The sequence below is a fragment of the Heterodontus francisci genome, chromosome 15 (genome assembly GCF_036365525.1).
Source record: "Heterodontus francisci isolate sHetFra1 chromosome 15, sHetFra1.hap1, whole genome shotgun sequence".
In the NCBI taxonomy this organism is placed as follows: Eukaryota; Metazoa; Chordata; class Chondrichthyes; order Heterodontiformes; family Heterodontidae; genus Heterodontus; species Heterodontus francisci.
In genome coordinates, this window is record NC_090385.1 from 65,126,595 (window position 1) to 65,147,275 (window position 20,681).

A 20,681-nucleotide genomic window follows, 5' to 3' on the forward strand; every position below is an offset into this window, starting at 1 on the left:
TCAGGAAACTGCTGTCAGAGTGCCTTGCTCCTGCAGAAGCTGATATACACACTGGTACCTTGCCAAGGGACTCAGCATTGAAATGCGTGGAACTGTGTGAAATTGCTGTACTTATTTGATTTTTTTTTATTCATTCGTGGGATGTGGGTGTTGCTGGCTAGGTCACCATTTATTGCCCATCCTATAATTGCCCATAAGAAGGCGGTGGTGAGCTGCCTTCTTGAACCGTAGGGTAGGTATACCCACAGTGCTGTTAGGAATGGAGTTCCAGGATTTTGACCCAGCGACAGTGAGGGAACTGCAATATAGTTCCAAGTCAGGATGGTGTGTGGCTGGGAGGGGAACTTGCAGGTGGTGGTGTTCCCAAGCATCTGCTGCCCTTGTCCTTCCAGGTGGTAGAGGTCATGGGTTTGGAAGGTGCTGTCTAGGGAGCCTTGGTGTGTTGCTGCAGTGCATCTTGTAGATGGTACACACTGCTAACACTGTGCGTCGGTGGTGGAGGGAGTGAATGTTTGTGAATGAGGTGCCAACCAAGCTGATTTGTCCTGGATGGTGTTGGGCTTCATGAGTGTTGTTGGAGCTGCACCCATCCTGGCAAGTTTAGAGTATTTCATCACACTCCCAACTTGTGCCTTGTAGTTGGTCGACAGGTTTTGGGGAGACAGGAGGATTAGTCACCTCAGGAATCCTAGCCTCCGACCTGTTCTTGTAGCCACAGTATTTATATGGCTACTCCAGTTCAGTTTCTGGTCAATGGTAAACCCCTGGATGCTGATAAAGGGGAATTCAGCAATAGTAATGCCATTGAATGTCAAGGGGAGATGGTTGGATTCTCTCTTGTCGGAGATGGTTAATGTCTGGCACTTAAGTGGCAAGTAACATTCGCACCACACATCAGCTCAAGTCTGGATACTGTCCAGGTCTTGTTGCATGTGAACACGGACCACTTCAACATCTGAGGAGTTGCGAATGGTGAACATTGTGCAATCATCATCGAACATCCCCATTTCTGACCTTATGATTGAAGGAAGGTCATTAATGAAGCATTTGATTGTATATGCATTAAGCTCACGATAAAAAGTTGGCTCTTGATCATTCCAGTTTAAGTAAACTTTTAAAGGAAGGAGTCTTAATTACTGCTAAACCACCTCTCTGGCACTAATAATTAACTTTTACAAGTGTGACATTACGTTCTTCCAAATTTTAATTATTGCATTGTTGTCGCTGAATCCAATATTTCACATTCTGATTCTGTACCCGATTTGACATTGCATTAAATATTTTGACACTTCCTGGTGCAGACTTTGTGTTACTTCTGAACAATTCTTCAATCTGATTGCTTGAGATGCACAGTTGCTTGCACAGTTCACATAGGTTTCAGATCTCCTGTAGAGGGCACCATGCCAAAATGACTCTCGAATTACAGTCGGTTCCAGTGCAAAATCCCATAGAAAATCATTACCCAAGTGCAACTATAATGAACGGCTAGACTTGTTTGTTTGCCACTGGAGCAAAATCCAGCCTTACATTTTAAAATATAAACAGATAAACAGATTAAAGGCATCTGAGCTGTAATTCTTCAATCTATCTTCAGCCATTTCTTACTGACTTGCTTTGATATCTGTTGCTACCATTTGTCATTTCTTTAGAAGTCACTTAGAAAAGAAACAGAATTAAAATAAGTTTTCTCATCAGTGATGCACCTATCAGGCACTTGTTTATGGCAAGATGGCCTGAAACAAAGGACCTATACGTACCCACCAATGTCATTCAGATCAGCCTATAAGGAAGCACGAATCAAACAGCACAAACAGGTCTCAGTCACTTGCACAGGCTATTTCTAAGTTTTCAAAGGGCTGCTCAGTTATAAAATATGTATTTGAGCACAGTAGAATTTCTATTTTTCTGTTTCCTGTAATTTAAATTACCTGATTTGGAACTAATGGGAATAAACTACATTTCATGGACTTGAGACACATGGTTGAAACAATGTTTTTTTTTTAAAAAGTTCCAACTTTTGTTAATGTATGAAGGAAGACCCTTATTTGGAAGTGGAATAAAACAAGTTGTATTTCTTCAATTTCCTTAGATTTTTGCATTTAATCTCTATTCACCAACACTACTAGAGAAAAATTAGTAGTATAAATTAATTTTACATGTGACATTCAGTAAGAAGCTTAAGTATAAAAGATTCAAGTCAAATAGGTACTGTTTCCACAGACAAGGACACAACTTTGATAATTGATTAAAAGTGTTCTTGCTGTTAGTCACACCATGGGTGACTGGTTTTGAGTAACTACAGAATATTTTAGCTCACCTGTCAACATGAAGAACTCTCTTGCCGATTCGTGAACAGGCAGCTGCAATAATGGCCTCTTGTAGACCTGTAACAGAAATAAATTTAAATGACATTCCACAGTTAGTATACAGAGCACAGAAGCTGGATATATTCCTGTGAATTTTCTACCGTTAAAAGCAAACTTTCTAAAATAAACCATTCAATTCATGACCTACTTTGGTTCTGCACTGAGGTTGGAAGAACTGAAATAAGTAGATTCTTGTAACTAACTTCACTTGAGTATTATTCAAACAGCAAACCCTGGGATAGGATAACAGGAGAGCACTAGTGGTAGATTCTGGAATGGTCCCAGAAAATGGTAAATATAACACTGCTATTCAAAAAAGTATGAGAATACAGAAAGCTGCAGGTCAGTTTGCCTAAGAGTCAGAGAAAATGTCGAAATTCATTATTAAGTGGTAACAGGACACTTAGAAAATCATATGATTTGGTAGTTCAAGATTGTTTTATGAAAGAGAAATCATGTTTCACAAATCTAAGACTCTCTGAGGATGTAACTAACAGCAGAAATAAAGAGGAACCAGTGGGTGCAGTACATTTGGCTTTTCAAAAAGGCATTCAATAAGGTGCCACACAAAATGGTTAAAACACAAGACAACGGCTCATGGAGTTGGGGTAATTTATTAGCTTGGATAAAGGATTGGTTAAAGGACAAAAGACAGAAATCAACATTAAATCAGTCATTTTCAGTTTGGCAGGTCGTTACTGGAGTGTCACATGAATCTTTTCTTTTATTCATTCATGCGATGTGGGCATCGCTGACCAGGCCAGCATTTATTGCCCATCCCAATTGCCCTGGAGAAGGTGGTGAGCCACCTTCTTGAGTCGCTAGAGTCCTTGGGGTGCAGGTACACCCACAGTGCTGCTGGGAAGGGAGTTCCAGGATTTTGACCCAGCAACAGTGAAGGAACGGTGATATAGTTCTAGGATGGTGTGTAGCTTGGAGGGGAACTTACATGTGGTGGTGTTCCCGCGCATCTGCTGCCCTCGTCCTTCTAGGTGGTAGAGGCCGTGGATGTGGAAGGTGTGGTCGAAGGAGCCTTGGTGAGTTGTTGCAGCACATCTTGTAGATGGTACACACTGCTGCCACTGTGTGTCAGTGGTGAAGGGAGTGAATGTTCAAGGTGGTGGATGAGATGCCAATCAACGGGCTTTGTCCCAAATGGCATCAAGCTTCTTGAATGGTGTTGGAGCTGCATTCATCCAGGCAAGTGGACAGTAGTCCATCCCGCTCCTGACTTGTACCTTGTAGATGGTGGACCAGGCATTAGGGAAACAGGAGGTGAGTTACCACAGAGTTCGCAGCTCTTGTAGCCATGGTATTTATATGGCTACTCCAGTTCAGTTTCCGGTCAATGGTAGCCTGTAGGATGTTGATAATGGGGGATTCAGCGATGTTAACGCCATTGAATGTCATAGGGAGATGGTTAGTTTCTCTTTTGTTGGAGATGGTCATTGTCTGGCATTTCTGTGGTGCTAATGTTACTTGCCACTTTTCAGCTCAAGCCTGGATATTGTCCAGGTCTTGCTGCATGTGAACACGGACCGCTTCAGTACCTGAGGAGTTGCAAATGGTGCTGAACATTGTGCAATCAGCGAACATCCCCACTTCAGACCTTATGATAGAAGGAAGGTCATTGATGAAGTAGCTGATGATGATGAGTACACTATCCTGAGGAACTCCTGCAGTGATGTCCTGGGAATGAGATTGGCATCCAACAACCACACCCATCTACCTTCATGCTAGGCATGACTCCAACCAGCAGAAAATCCACCCCACCCCCACGGATTCTGATTGACTCCAGCTTTGCTAGGGCTCCTTGATGCCATACTCAGTCAAACGCTGCCTTGATGTCAAAGGCAGTCACTCACCTCACCTCTGGAGTTCAACTCTTTTGCCCATGTTTGGACCAAGGTAGCAATGAGGTCAGGAGCTGAATGGCCCTGGCAAAACCCAAAATGAGCATTAGCGAGCAGGTGCATTGCTGAGCAAGTGCCGCTTGATAGCGCAGTCACTGACCCCTTCCATAATTTTTCCGATGATAGAGAGTAGACTGATAAAGCAGTAATAGGCCAGGCTGTATTTGTCCTGCTTATTATGGACAGGACATACCTGGGCAGTTTCCACATTGCCGGGTAGATGCCAGCTTTATAGCTGTACTGGAACAGCCTGGCTAAGGATGCGGCTAGTTCTGGAGCACGTCTTCAGGACTAGTGCCAGAATGTTGCCAGAGTCCATAGCCTTTGCAGTATCCAGTGCCTTCAGCCATTTTTTGATATCACGTGGAGTGAATCAGATTGACTGAAGACTGACCTCTGTGATGTTGGGGACCTCAGGAGGAGGCAGGGATGGATCATCCACTCAGCACTTCTGGCTGAAGGATGCAAATGCTTCAATCTTGTCTTTTGCACTGATGTGCTATGCTCCCCCATTGTTGAAGATGGGGATATTTGTGGCGCCTGCTCCTCCTGTTAGTTGTTTAATTATCCATCACCATTCATGATGGAGGTGGCAGGACTGCAGAGTTTAGATCTGATCCGTTGGTTGTGGGATCGCTTAGCCCTTTCTATCGCGTGCTGTTTCCGCTGTTTGGCATGCAAATAGTCCTGTGTTGTAACTTCACCAGGCTGACAACTCATTTTTAGGTATACCTGGTGCTGCTCCTGGCATGCCCCCCGCACTCTTCATTAAACCAGTGTTGGTCATTCGGCTTGATGATAATGGTAGAGTGGGGGATATGCCAGGCCACGAGGTTACAGATTCTAGCTGAATACAATTCTGTTGCTGCTGATGGCCCACAGTACCTCATAAATACCCAGTTTTGAGTTGCTAGATCTGTTCAAAATCTACCCCATTTCGCACGGTGGTAGTACCACACAACACGGTGGGTACCCTCAACGTAATCCTACCAATACTGTCATTGACAGATGCATCTGCAACAGGTAGATTGGTGACAAGGTCAAGTAGGTTTTCACTCCAGTTGGTTCCCTCACCACCTGCTGCAGAACCAGTCTGGCAGCTATGTGCTTGAGAACTAGGCCAGCTCGGTCCATAGTGATGCTACCAAGCTACTCTTGGGAATGGGCATTGCTGGGGCCTCAGCTATTAACAATCTATATCAATGACATAAGATGATGGAATCAAGTGTAATGTATCCATGTTTGCTGACAATACAAAGTTAGCTGGAAAGGTCAGCTGTGAGGAAGACAAGAAGTCTGCAAAGAGATAAAGACAGGTTAAGTGAATGGCAAGAATGTGGCAAATTAAGTTTAATGTAGGGAAATGTGAGGTTATTCAACTTGATAGAAATAATAGCAAAACAGATGATTTAAAAGGTGAGAAACTATTAAATATTGATATGCAGTGGGATTTGGGTACCCTTGTACAGGAAACAAAGAACACATGTACGGCAAGCAAATAGGAAAGCAAATTATATTTTTGCCACGACCGAGGCCGGGGGAGTGCACTTGTTCTAGTGCTACTTCTCCATAGGTCACAACATATATTTAAATTGTTTCCCACTTACTGATACAGTCAATCATAGACTCTATTATCTAAAACACATCAACCAGGTTGCTTTAAAAAATATGATCAGTTTATTATAAAACAAATCTTAACCAGTGATGAAGTGAAGCATAAACACACAGACTGAAATATTAAAGTTTGCTTTTTACCTTAGTCCCTCACACTCACACATATACTGGTTAAACGGAAAAATAAAGAGATTTTCGTTTCAGAGCTTTATTACAAAAAATAGACAAAAGAACACTTGGGCTAAATGCTTGCAATTCCTGAAGATATGGAAAGATGTTCTTTGTTTTGTCATTGGGACCTTCCTAGAACAGTTCTTTTCAGGTGACATGGAAGATCAGTTTGGGTAGGTTTCTAGGAAATAGAGCAACAGAGACGTCAGACAGGAGTTCCAGAAGAAATGCGGCAACAGTTTCATTCCGCTTCTTACACTTGTTTCTCAGCTTCGAGAGATGGCTTTCTCAAACGGCTAGAACAGACAGAGTTGGAACGGTTTGTTCTTAAGTTTCCTCCAACTGTCTTTTCAAACCATTGTCCATATCCCAACTCACTGTCCAAAGCAAAACCATAAACAGCATCACAAGAGACAAGCCTCCTGACTTCTATAAATCTTGACCTGTCACTTCTCTTTAAACATCTTCCCCAAGTCAAAAACAACCCCTGCTGGGTAATTAGTTCAAAACAGGTGCCTTCCAGTAACCATTTGTTTTCAAAGCCAGACCTCTGTGACCCTGGTAAAAACCCATCCATGGAGTCTTTTCAGTTTTCCCAAAATAAACCAATGTCCAGCTCCAAAATACATTGTCCTCAAAAAAACTTTACAAATATAGAAGCACTTGTAATACTTTACTGTAAGCTGGTTTGGAGTACAAGAGTAAGGAGGTTTTGCTGCAATTGTACAGGGCTTTGGAAAGACCACACGAAGAGTACTACATACAATTTTTGGTCTTCTTACCAAAGGGAAGATGTACTTGCCGGTGCAATAAAGGTTGATTGATTGATTTCTGGAGTGAAGAGAGATTGAGCAGAATGGGCCTATATTCTCTGGAGTTTGGAAGAGGTGATCTCACTGAAACACAAGATGCTGAGGGGGTTTGATGGGGTAGATGCAGAAAAGCCGTTTGGTCTGGCTGGAGAGTCTAGAACTAGGAGTCAGTCTCAAGATCAGGGTCAGCCAATTAGGACTATGAGGAGAAAAGTCTTCATTTACAGGGTTCTGAATCTTTGGAATTCTCTACACCAGAGAACTGTGGATGCTTAGTCATTGAGTATATAGATTTTTGGACACTAAGGGAATCAAGGGATGTTGGGATTGGGTAGGAAAGTGGAGTTGAGCTTGAAGATCAGCCATGATTCTACTGAATGGCAGAGCAGGCTTTAAGGGCCATATGGTTTCCCCTACGCCTATTTCTTACACTCTTTTATTACATGCTGTGCCACTGATATATAGAAGTCCAAATTAAATGCTCAGATAGTTATGTCCTTAATACAGTGGGGCTTTCAATGTAGGTTTCAAATGTTTCTAAACATTCTGAACAGGAATCAGGAAATTAAAATTAGATTTGGAGACTAAGGTTCTTAAGCGACTCTCATGCAGAAGGTTATCAAGATGAGAGAATGGGATTTCTGGTTCTGACACAAGGTTTAAGACCTAAAACAACATGAACCCATATTTTCTCTTCACTGAATGAAATATCTGCCTGTGTCTTTTCAGCACGTACAAGTTTCTCTGTATGACAACCAGACTTTTTCTTTTCCAAAGGTTTCTCCAATGTAGGGAAGTTAGGCCTTTTTCTATTTCCATAGCACAGCATTAAATATAGTCACTCTGTACTTCTATAGCATAGACTGGTGGAATTTCTCACACATCTGAAATTAAAAGACATATTGCTATAATCCTCTTTAATACAAGCTGATCTCTAATAACCTACCCCACATCAGACTTACTTGTATGAATCATCCAACTTTAAATTTTCATGCTGAAATTTTAAGTGAAAGGCCAGTTAAGAATATTTATGAGTTTGAAAAATATGGAATACAAATAGAATGAACAGATTTAAGACAATCAGATTTAAAGGGCATGAAAATGTCAAGTACTGTGAGCGGTAGGTTGAAAATATTTTGAACTTGTCTGGGTCTTCAAGATCCCTTTTTTCTCTTCTTACAATCAAAATCCAAAAGAATGCCAGTAACAGCTGGAGTTACAGAACTTTTTGTTTTTTGTACTTCACTTCCTTTTACTGTGTTTACTTCAAATGGGCTAGGACATTAGTGAGAGTTCAACAGGAGGTCCTTTCAATTCTCTGCAGACAACATCAAACAAATGCAAAACTCATGATTTTCTGCAATATAAAATAAGTGTTTTGAGAGCTACTATGCCTTTTAATACTCGACAGTGTAAATCTGTGTGCTGCTAAAAGGACTCAAACTAGGTCTTGGCATTTTCTACTGTCTGAGTCTGACCTATTGCCACACTACAGAACATCTGTCTTCAGCCATTCCTAGCTGTTCAGCAATGGAAACAACGATCAACATTGCAAAAAGATCAAATGCATATCTAAGGACATTGACCTTTGTGGGTTAACACCCCTTTCTCACCCTCTCAGTTTGATCTATTACATTCTATAAGCATACATATCTGGTCAAGAAACTTGCTCTATTAGCATGTCTCTTTCTCAAACTGACAAAAATTGGGTTCATGATTCAATGTTTGGTGCTGTCTTTTTTTTTTATAAGCTATCCTTAGAAATACTCAAGCAGGGAAGTAATGAAATCTGCTGGCAAGATTTTGATCCCTTGACAAAATACTTTCAAGATTAGTGTCACTCATATTCATAGTTCAATCCTACAAAGTGTTTCTCCTATCTTGAAATTAGTTTTGTTCCATTATGCCTCACTGAAACAAAGAATTCCACATTCACAATAAAATACAGTGTGAATACTATACTCTAATCCAAGCATATCAGAACCTGTATGTACTTCATGAAATTATGCAAGATTAGTAAAACTCATTGTCCATTAGAGAGAGTACATTCTCAACCCAGCATCATTCTTGCTGATAGACTTGCACAATGAAAAACTGAACTGGCCTTCCGGGGGGTGGGGGGGGTGGAGTTTCAGAATCCCATCAAATATAAACTTAGTTTTACCTTTGTTTGCTTGTTACATTGGGTGCACACTAATTTTCAGTTAATCTTGACTATCACATATCATGACAATAAATGTACAATAGAGGGGCTGGCAATGCGACAATCAACAAGTGTACAATCCAAATGCCATTTTAGATTCATCTAATATTATTCATAAAATCTCATCTTTCCTGCTGAAATTAAATGCTTACAAGTGATTTAGCAGCAAGCCAATAGGTTTGCGTGTTGACATGCATTCTCAAAGTTAGTATGCTAGTTTGAAGCAGAATTCTCCACAAGAAAAATTTTCTCACACCTGGGGAAACATGAAGTGGAGCTTAAGTCCATCCTCTACAAGATGAAAAGAATATTCTAAGGGAGTATAGACTTAAAAAGCTGAAAACACTGCCTGGGCTACAGAAAAGAACAGCAAGATCTGGGTGCAAGTTGTTGCCCACTGCCCAGATTAGAAGCCAAATACAAGACAACTGGTGGGGAAAGAGGGAAGAGGAGAGACAAGAGGCAAACCACTGAGTTTTAAGAAGGGAGAATAAAGTTTAGTTTAGCCTCCTAACTTGTGTCAGCCCTCAGAAGTTGTGTGTGTAATTTCCGCAATGACAATCTAGTTGCTTTTGCATGTAAAATTTCAAAGCATAAAACCACTCACAATGGAACCTTTTCCAAAGCCAAAATGTCGAATGCTCAACTTTTTTCCAATTACTAAACACCTTCAATCCCTCTCCTTCCAATGACTTCTTTGGCCTCCTTGTCTCGAGAGACAATGGGTAAGCGCATAGAGGTGGTCAGTGGTTTGTGGAGCAGCACCTGGAGTGGCTCTAAAGGCCAATTCTAGACTGAGACTCTTCCACAGGCGCTGCAGATAAAATTGGTCGTCGGGGCTGTTACACAATTAGCTCTCTCTTTGCGCTTCTGTCTTTTTTTCTGACAACTGCCAAGTCTCTTCCACTCGCCACACTTTAGCCCCGCCTTTATGACTCTCCGCCAACTCTGGCGATCACTGGTAACTGACTCCCACGACTTCTGGTCAATGTCACAGGACTTCATGTCGCGTTTGCAGATGTCCTTAAAGCGGAGACATGGCCGTGGGTCAGATACCAGTGACTAGCTCACTGTACAATGTGTCCTTGGGAATCCTGCCATCTTCCTTGCGGCTCACATGGCCAAACCATCTAAAGCACCGCTGGCTCGGTAGGGTGTATATGCTGGGCACGTTGGCCACCTCGAGGACTTCTGCGTTGGAGATACAGTCCTGCCACCTGATGCCAAGGATTCTCCGGAGGCAGCGAAGATGGAATGAATTGAGACGTCGCTCTTAGTTGACATACGTTGTCCAGGCCTCGCTGCCGTAGAGCAAGGTACTGAGGACACAGGCCTAAAACATTCGGACATTTGTGTTCCGTGTCAGTGCGCCATTTTCCCACATCCTCTTGGCCATTCTGGACATAGCAGCGGACGCCTTTCCCATGCGCTTGTTGAATTCTGCATCGAGAGACAGGTTACTGGTGATAGTTGAGCCTAGGTAGGTGAACTCTTGAACCACTTCCAGAGTGTGGTCGCCGATATTGATGGATGGGGCATTTCTAACATAATGCCCCATGATGTTAGTTTTCTTGAGGCTGATGGTTAGGCCAAATTCATTGCAGGCAGCCGCAATCCTGTAAATGAGTCTCTGCAGACACTCTTCTGTGTGGGATGTTAATGCAGCATCATCAGCAAAGAGGAGTTCCCTGATGAGGGCTTTCTGTACTTTGGTCTTCGCTCTAAGATGGGCAAGGTTGAACAATCTGCCATCTGCTCGTGTGGAGGAAAATTCCTTCTTCTGAAGACTTGAATGCATGTGAGAGCAGCAGGGAGAAGATGATCCCAAACACTGTAGGTGCGAGAACACAGCCCTGTTTCACGTTACTCAGGATAGGAAAGGGGTCTGATGAGGCACGGCTATGCTGAATTGTGCCTTTCATATTGTCATGGAATGAGGTGATGATACTTTGGTGGACATTCGATCCTTGCTAGTAGTCTGAAGAGACCACGTCTGCTGACGAAGTCAAAGGCTTTGGTGAGATCCATGAAAGCAACGTAGAGCGGCATCTATTGTTCGCGGCATTTCTCCTGTAGCTGGCGAAGGGAGAACAGCATGTCAATGGTGGATCTCTCTGCTCGAAAGCCACACTGTGCCTCAGGGTAGACATGCTCAGCCAGCTTCTGGAGTCTGTTTAAAACGACAGGAGCAAAGACTTTCCCCACTATGCTGAGCAGGGAGATTCCACGGTAGTTGTTGGGTTCACCGCTATCATCCTTGTTCTTATAGAGGGTGATGATATTGGTATCGTGCATGTCCTGTGGTACTGCTCCCTCATCCTCGCACAGGCAAAGTAGTTCATGAAGTGCTGAGAGTATAGCAGGCTTGGTACTCTTGATTATTTCAGGGGTAATGCCGTCCTTCCCAGGGGCTTTTCCACTGGCTAGAGAATCAATGGCATCACTGAGTTCTGATTTTGTTGACTGTTTGTCTAGCTCAACCATGACTGGCAGAGACTGGGCTGCATCGAGAGCAGTATCAGCGACAACATTCTCCCTGGAGTACAGTTCTAGGTAGTGCTCCACCCAGCAGTCCATTTGCTTGCGTTGGTCAGTGATCGTTTGCCCTGATTTAGATTTGAAAAGGGGGGTGGGGGGGGGCGATCTTCTTGATGGTTGGCCCAAAAGCTCTCAATGTTGTCATACATTCCTCTGTTGTTTCCAGTGTTGGAGACCAGCTGAATACCACTGCATAGGTGCTGCCAGCAGTCATTTGCACAGTGCCTGGCTGTTCTTTGTGCAGCACTTCTGGCTACTTTAAGTGCTACAAATATTAGCTCGCTGGTGGCTTTCTTGTAGTTCAACAGTGCAGCCTGCTTAGCGGCTATGACAGGTTCCAGCTCTTCAAAGTGAGATTGAAACCAGTCTGCATTCCGCTTCTCACGCTTACCAAAGGTGGTCATTGCTGAGTCACAGTTGGCATCTCTGATGTGGGCCCATTTGGTCTCTGCATCCCCTGCAGGAGTGTTTTGAAGAGCTTTTTCAAGTGAATTTAGAAACTGATGCAACAACTGTGGATAAGAAATTCTGTTAGTGTTGATGCGCGGGTGGCCCTTCTGCTTGGAGTGATGTAGCTTCTTTGGTTTGAGTCTAACTTTGCTGCACACCAGGGAGTGGTCGGTGTCACAGTCTGCACTGTGGAAGCTGCGTGTGATTTGGACACTGTTTAAAGAGGCTCACCTTGTGACGATAAGGGCCAGCTGGTGCCAACGACGTGATCTTGGGTGTCTCCATGAAACCTGGTGACAGGGTTTAGTATGAAAGAACGAGTTGGTGATCCAGAGGTTATGATAGGTACACAGCTCAAGCAGTGTCTGTCCATTCTCATTCATCCTTCCAATGCCATAGCACCCAAGGCAGGAGGGCCATGAGTCACGGTCGGCCCCAACCCTGGCGTTAAAGTCCCCTAGCAGGAACAAATGTTCGGTATTAGGAATGCTATTAATGATATTATGGAGTCCCTCGTAGAACTGGTCTTTAACTTCAGGTGGGGAGCCAAGTGTTGGAGCATAGATGCTGAGTAGGTGTACTGGGCCAGAGGCGGTGAGCAGTCAGAAGGACAGTATGCGTTCCAAGCCATTTGAAAGTGGCTCTGTCATGCTGAGCAAAGAGTTTCTGATGGCGAAGCCCACTCCATGCTGTCTTGGTTCTTCAGGATCCCTACCCTGCCAGTAAAAGGTGTAGTCTTGCTCTTTTACAGATCTGCTAGCAGGGAAGTGTGTCTCCTGAAGTGCTGCAATGTCCACATTGTGTCTACTGAGCTCGTTGCTAATGAATTACGAAACACCTTCTTCAATCCCTCTCCTTCCAATGACTATGGATGGTCTGGTATTTTGTGACAATCAGTTGTCACAGCAGCAGCAGTAACAGCATCTTCTATTTATATAGCACCTTTAACATAGTAAAACACTTAACAGGATGTTATTGAACAAAATTTGACACAATCACAAAAGGGATATTAGGGCCAGTTGTCCAAAAGCTTGGTCAGAGTTAGGTTTTAAGGAGCACCCGAAAGGAGAGGGGTAGAGAGGCAGAGAGGTTTAGGGATGGAATTGCAGAGCTCAGGGCCTTGGAGGTTGAAGGCACATCTGCCAATGGTGGAGCAATTAAAATTGGGGATGGTTAAGAGACCAGAACTGGAGAAGCACAGACATTGCGGAGTGCTGTATGCTGTAGGAGATTACAGATACAGGGAAGGGATTTGAAAACAAATCATGAGAATTTTAAAGTCAAGGTGTTGCTTTATCAGGCGGTCAGCGAGACAGTGGCATAGTGGTAATGTCACAGAACTAGTAATCAAAAGGCCCAGTCTAATGTCCTACTCCTGCTCCTAATTCGTGTGTTCGTATGACAGGTTCAAATCCCACCACGACAGCTGAATTGAATTTAAATTCAATACAATTAATTAAAAAAATCTGGAATTGAAAGCTAGTCTCAGTAATGGTGCCATGAAGCTATCATCCATTGTCATTAAAAAGAAAAACACATCTGGTTCACTAATGTCTTTCCGGGAAGGAAATCTGTCCTTTCCTGGTCTGGCCTACAGGTGACTCAAGACCTAAAGCAACATGGCTGATTCTTAACTACCCTCTGAAATGGCCCAGCAAGCCACTCAGTTGTCAAGGGCAATTAGGGATGGGCAACAAATGCTGACCTTGCCAGTGACGCCCACATCCCATGAAATAAAAACAGAGGTAACAGGTGACGAATGCGACTTGATGCGAGTTAGGACATGGGTAGCAGAGTTTGGTTGACCTCAGGTGCTCCTCCAGCTCATTTGCCAAGGCAAACCTCCCCTCTGAACTCAGTCACCCTAGCAGTTCCCCCCACCCAACAAGGATCCACCTTCAGACCCTGCCTCTTTTACCAGGTCCATTGGCAAAATCCTTCAGTCAGGGAATCAGCTTTCACATGTATATTGATGACATCCAGTTCTACCTGCTGATAACTTCATTGCCTCTGTGCAGCCTGACAGCTTCTCTCACATCCAATCTTGTATAAGCCAGAATTTCCTCTTGAACAGAACTAAATTATTTTTTTTTGCCCACAGCACAAACTTTGTGCCCTCACTGTTTCCATCACCCACCCTGGCCACAATTTTAGGCTGAACGAGAACGATCACAACTTTGGAGCCTTATTTGATCCAAAACTGAGCTTCTAACCCCATATTGTCTCCATAAAAATGACCAATTACTTCCACCACTGAAACATCATCCACCTGTGTCCCTGCCATTGAAACCTTCACCCATGCCTTTGTTACCTCAATGCTTGGTTTACACTAATGCTCTTAAGCAGGCCTCCCATCTTTCACCCTTCATAAACCAGTATATCTAAAACTGGCACCCATATTCTATCCCATGTAAGGTCCCACTCACCCATCACCCCTGTGCTTTCTGCCCGACATTTACTGCTAGTCACCCATTGCCTACGATTTAAAGTCCTCATTCTTGTGTTTAAATCCCTTCATGGCTTAACTCCTCCCTAGCGCTATAGCTTCAAGCTCTATAACCCCCGGGTTCTCTTTCTTTGATTCTGGCTGCTTGTGCAACCACCCCCCTCACCCCACTATTGGTGTTTGTGCCTTCAGATGCCGAGTCCCCAAGCTCTGGAATTCCCTCTCTAATCCCTTTCACCTCTCTACACCCCTCTCTTCCTTTAAGACTCTTAAAGCTCACGTCTCGAATCAAGCTTTTGTCCAACCCCCTCCCTTAATATCTCTTACTTTGGTTCTACATTTCTTTATTCTTTATGTCTTTGAAGCGTTTTTCTATGTTATGCCACTTATTACTGCAAGTTGTTTTTATTAAAAGACTGGTAAAAGAACATAAAAGTAAATTGTAAACACTAGACCCCAAAAACACATTTATCCCCATTCCAAACAAGTTTAAACAAGCCTCAAAGTAACACTTCAACCTGCCACAAATTTCTCAATTACAATTTTGAAGCTCATTTTGACTTTAATTCATTGGGATAATTTACATCTGTACATACACACACACCATTCTATGATGAAATGAATAGCAGATTAAAGGTACAAATCCATCAGTCAAAATAGAAAATTATACCTGAAGAGATAAAGGAAAAATAAGGTTACCTTTGAAGCCAATTAAATAGCCAATACCCTAACAAAACCATTAGCACAAAGGAAATTTTAAAAATATTGTGCAATACTTTTGAACGGTTTATTTTGTTTACAACCTAAATTAAATTACCTTTCAAGGAAAAGCATTACTTCGTCTTTGTCTAGCTTTTTCCAACTACTGCTAGAGTACACATTTACGCTACATCTAATATTTTGGCCACACAATCAAGAGACAAAACTATGGTGCAAAAAAGTACATAAAAAATTATGGCTTAATTTGAGGTAGGATTACTGGTACAAGTTTATTCAATAGCTCTTTATTTGAAACAAAATTCCTACTTCAGCCTTTAAATCTGCAAAAACATTGCTAATCTAATATAAAATGGTTTCATCTGAAAAATGCTTAGGAATGTACTAACAGGAGCAGACCACTCAGTTCCTTGAGCCTGTTCCACCATTCCAATAGATCATGGCTGATTGGTAGCTCAATTCCATTTATGTACTTTTACTCCATATTCCTCAATACTCATCCAATCAAAAATCACCCCGTTTTAAAAATTTCAATTGACCCAGCAACCACAGCCATTTGCGGGTGGAGTTCAAGATTTCAACCACCCTTTGTTGAATAAAAACTGCCTGATTTCTCTCCTACTGGCTTGCCTCTAATTTTAGAATTAACACTCCTGGTTCTGGACCCCCCACCAGAGGAATTACATTATCTGCATCGACCCTACCAAATTCCTTTATCATCTTAAACACAGCACTTAAATCACGCTTCAACCATCTAAATACAGAATACAAACCAGCTTTATACAACTTGCCCTCATATTTACCCCTCAAGTCCTGGCATCATTCTGACATTGATCATCTAGAAATTGAAAAATTATGTACTAAAGCATATAAGAGATATCATGCTATGCCTATTCCCTGGCTACTGAGCATGTACAGAAGGCAAAATGTCTGGTTGACTCTCAGTATTCAAGTTGAAGACTCTATCCTCATGGTGTAACAGGATTTACTAGTTGGTTTGCTTTTACAAAAGATTTGAACAGCTGCAAAATGAATTTTAAAAGCTTTTTCAATTGAAGTTTTACATTCAAACTATTGTGAAGTCCTTACTTTTCTTTAAACTTTGGAGAGACAGCTTGTGGGCTACCATCTGCCATTTGTAAGCAATGCTCCCTTCAGTATAGTGGAAAATCTTGAGCTAATTATGTTTTTGTATAAAGACCTGATAATGTAAACCACGACTAAGACTCATCTGAGGTAAACCATTATCTGGGGAAAATTCTAATTTTTTCATCCATGGCCGACATCAAGACTGGCCAGAAATTGTGTGTAAGCCTTGTCCCTCAAAATTGTTTCCAAATTTAAAAATGTTGACAGAACAAAGACAGAAAACATTTTTAAATTTGAAGCTATAGCTTTTTTTCCCATGGAATTGTTGCATTGAGACAATTGCTCAGATATTTTCATCACCACAAAAGACCATTTCCATAATCATAGGTAACCTGGACAGAATATAAGGATAATAACTTTGCATGGATTTCACAGTTCAACTTCCCATGGAGCTTTCTGCTTCTCTCTGATGGCTTCAGAAAGATTGGTATCTTGGGAACACCCTCCCAGAAATATATGCATGGCATACTTTGAAGTTCTATCAGAATGAAAACAATCAAATATGTATGCCCCAATTTGATCAGACTCCTTCCTGCCATTATAATAAACTGTTTCCAGCATTGAAAGGACCGAGACTTCTAGAGAACAATCATTTCACCGGATTACTTTTACAATAAAGGCACAGCTTAAAAAGGTTACAATTAAGACATGACCATTTTAACAAATTCCTGATTCATACATCAGTCACTTAACTTGTGTTACTGAACTGTTTTATATTGACCAGAGAGCATCATTTTGTACTTAAATCTGGTTTTAACCCTCAAGGTACTGTAATAAAGAAAAATACGACATCAAGGACACATTGTTGCCTTGTCACATTGTTCTTCCTCCTCCTTTTCCACCACCTTCAAATAGGTCCCTCGCATGCAGGCCTGATGTCTCACTTGAGAGAACTGCATCCACTTCATGTGGCAAAAGGGTGTGATCCTTCAGTTCCCCATTCAAGTTTCTAAGCGTTGCAGGTAGTGTGGAAACCTGTCCAAAATGTGTGACACACCTATGCTTAGCACATCTGGCAACTTGCTTTGGGCATGGTCTCATGCCTGGTGGTAAAAGCCATGGGAAGTGCCTGGTTGGCATGGTCCAGTAGAAAAACAGCCTCAGCCAACTGTCTGGTGATAGTGACTGCTAGGTTGCCTGCTGCCTAGCCGAAGCATTTTCAAATGATGTGAAATTCCCACTGCCTTCAATTAAGGCCTGGATTATGACCTCCCCCCAACTTCTTTCCCTGAGGAGACAACACTCAGATTTATCTCAAGAATGGGATGCTGCATGGAATCATTTTCATATCATGACTGTCAATGAGTAACCAAAAATATATTTCATGGATAAAGTTACTTCAAACCTCAATACCATGAGGTTTGAGCTCTTCACCTCCCACCCTTTCACCATGCCTCATGTAGGACTGAAGAGCTTAATTTCCTCCAGTCCCACCAAGTTCTCACTAATCATGCTCTCCTGAACAGCCAGACACTGAATGAGGTTTGGTGTAAAGCTTGCTGCTGCTCCTTAAGCCTCTAAAGTGCTTTGAACCAAAATAGGTCAACTGGCCCCCTATAACTCTATTCAGGTGACTGAAGTCTATGACTCTACACCATACTACTAGAAATTGCTGCAGCTAGCTATTTAGCCAATACACTTTGTACTCCATTTTCTAGCTGTCTTCTTTCCTTTTCAGTATCCAAATCATTCTCTAATAAAAGCTTAAAGGCACGGTTGATGAAAATTACTTTATACCTATCCAACTGGGAAATTCCAAACAAACTCTGACCAGCAGTATATCTACTGCCCCAGGCAGTAAACTCCCAAATATGAGAAATTCTGCCCTTCACCTATTGGTTGCAAGTACATCACGTATTATGCAACCTTTTCTGTTTCTGGTCACCTATTAATAATAATCAACTGTACCAAGTGTCACATCTTTTCCACATCTGTAGTCATTGCACAACCAGCAGCCTTGTATTTTGCTCCAATTTTTTAATCAAAAAAGTATGTTTTTTCAACTCTTTGCAGGGTTTTTTTAAAATCTAATTTATTTAAGAGCTCAGGTTATTTTTCACTTTTCTCAAGGCAGTGTGGAATCTTGATATTTGTCCCTCCTTTTCACCACCCTGTGCATGCACTGAGATTCCCTTTCCCCGTACCAGGCACTGCACTTCCCCAACCTCTATTGCTGCCAAACTACATTCAACCAAAGCCCACATCCATCCCAATTTTCTTATTTACAGTTTTACAGAAAGGAGGGCATACTAGTCAAATCTGAGAACATGCAAAAACAGTTTCACTTATTCGGTCACCTTAGATCAGTAACCTTGATTAGAATCATGGAATGGTTAGAGCACAGAAGGAGGCAACTTACCTAGTCCCACTCCCCTGCCTTTTCCCCATAGTCCTGCAATTTTTTTCTTTTCAGATAATTATCCAATTCTCTTTTGAAAGCCACGATTGAATCTGCTTCCACCACACTCTCAGTTAATGCATTCTAGATCCCATACCATTCCAGCTGTCAACAAGTTTGACCTCGATTAAACCGACCATTCCTGCTACTAACAAATCAAGTTCTACAAGAATTCAATGCAAAGTGCCCTTACCACGAAGCAGAGAATCTTAGACCCCCTTCCCCCCCCGAAACACACCATGTTCACCAATAATAAATTCTTGCAAACTGCTGGCATGCAAACTTAATGGGCAGAATTTTCAAGTCTTAGTCCCTGTCAAAACAGCAGGACCTGCAGCAGATCAGGAACCTGATTGTTGCTGGAGCATACTTTGAAATGGCACTTTAACTGAGCCATGGCAATAGCTGTTAAATTCCAGAAAGCTTGTTATGGAAGGATAATGCTGGAGTCTATCTTTACTCAGTTTCACATTTATTGTACAAAACAAGACTTTTCTAATATTTGTCAGTTCCGAAGAAGGGTCACTGACCCGAAACGTTAACTCTGCTTCTCTTTCCACAGATGCTGCCAGACGTGCTGAGTGATTCCAGCATTTCTTGTTTTCGTTTAAGATTATAAACATGTAGCTCCTCACTCAAACCCTCTACCAGTCTCAGTAAAAGTCTCTTTATAAGTGCTCAAGTAAGACCCCAGTTAACAGCCTCCACCTGCATACAATTAAACAACTGATATACAATAAACAATAGCATCACACTTCCGGGTTTCCTGACTAGAGGGGGCAGGCGGGTGGCACACCAAATCTGTCAAAGGAAGGATTTGTAATTAAAAGGGACCCAGGAATGGGCCAGAAGGGCTCAGCTGGATGTGGATTCCTAAGGCAGCAGCAACCACAGGAATGGCAAGGAGACCTGGGAGGGCTGTCCCTCCAGTGTCTCACTCTTAGCTGGAGGTCCTGCTATGGGATCTGAAGGACTGCAGTGAGGTGATCCTTCCAAAGGACGGAAGGAAGAGGACAACCTCTCAAATCAAGCAGACATTCATGGAGGAGACCAAGGATGTCAGAAGCAGGAGTGTGATCCCTCCAGTCTGGGGACAATGCACTGAGGATGAAGGAGGGCAGGAAAGGTAAGTAGCACAACACTTTCAGGTACCAAGCCCCACACTGATATCCCCAGCAGTTTCCTGCACAGAACTTCTCAGAACATACCTTACAGCTCCATTCATTCCTCTCTCTCCAGGCAACTCCTCACATCCCCATCTGGACAGTCAACACTCTCACTCATCCTACTGTCATCTCTCACCCATGTTTCACAGTCACCCGGCATAAAATGTTGTCCTTCGTTCCTCTCCACACAAGCCATTTCTAACACATAACTCTTTTCCTTCCCTCCTTGCAGGAGAGAGTGCAGAACTCCAGTGACAGCCAGCTTGACAGCCAAAGGCAATGCATGCCCTAGTCCATGGGGAAGGAGGCCTTGTTCCAGGAGGCAGCAATGTCAGCAACATTCTCCCATGAAAACCTGAGCCTCAAAGCCACTGGTGCTCACACATGTCGAGAGCTGATTCTCTGCCTGCAGATCCTGTGTTGGGAGTCTCGTCTCCTTGGAACTGGATTTGTGACCACCCCCTCTGCCCTTTGGAGCTGAATGTGGTTAAGAAGGCAGCTGGTGCTCCTCTTGTTCCTCATCAGAGGGGCAAGGTTACTCGCATGCTGTGGTGAATGCTGACATAAGGGAAATGCAGTTGAAAGTGTGAAATACAGGACAGGTGATTTGACTTCCAAGAAGTTAGCAATTACCCGTCAAGCAGTGAAAGGACACTCTCAAAAGAAGTCCTGTGAGCACCACCCTCTCACCTAGGCATGGCTGCAGCTCTTCAGTTTCACCGTTCAAAGCCATCCCAG

The 20,681-nt window shown here is 42.7% G+C and overlaps 1 protein-coding gene across 2 annotated transcripts in view; it reads right to left on the reverse strand.

The window, feature by feature from the left end:
- The window catches only part of chm (CHM Rab escort protein), a 152,473-nt gene that overhangs the window by 122,164 nt on the left and 9,628 nt on the right, over window positions 1-20,681 (reverse strand). For both annotated transcript variants that reach the window (XM_068047686.1, XM_068047685.1), the window contains exon 2: window positions 2,318-2,384. In XM_068047686.1, the coding sequence (XP_067903787.1) occupies window positions 2,318-2,384 (67 nt within the window). The remainder of the gene's footprint in view (window positions 1-2,317; window positions 2,385-20,681) is intronic.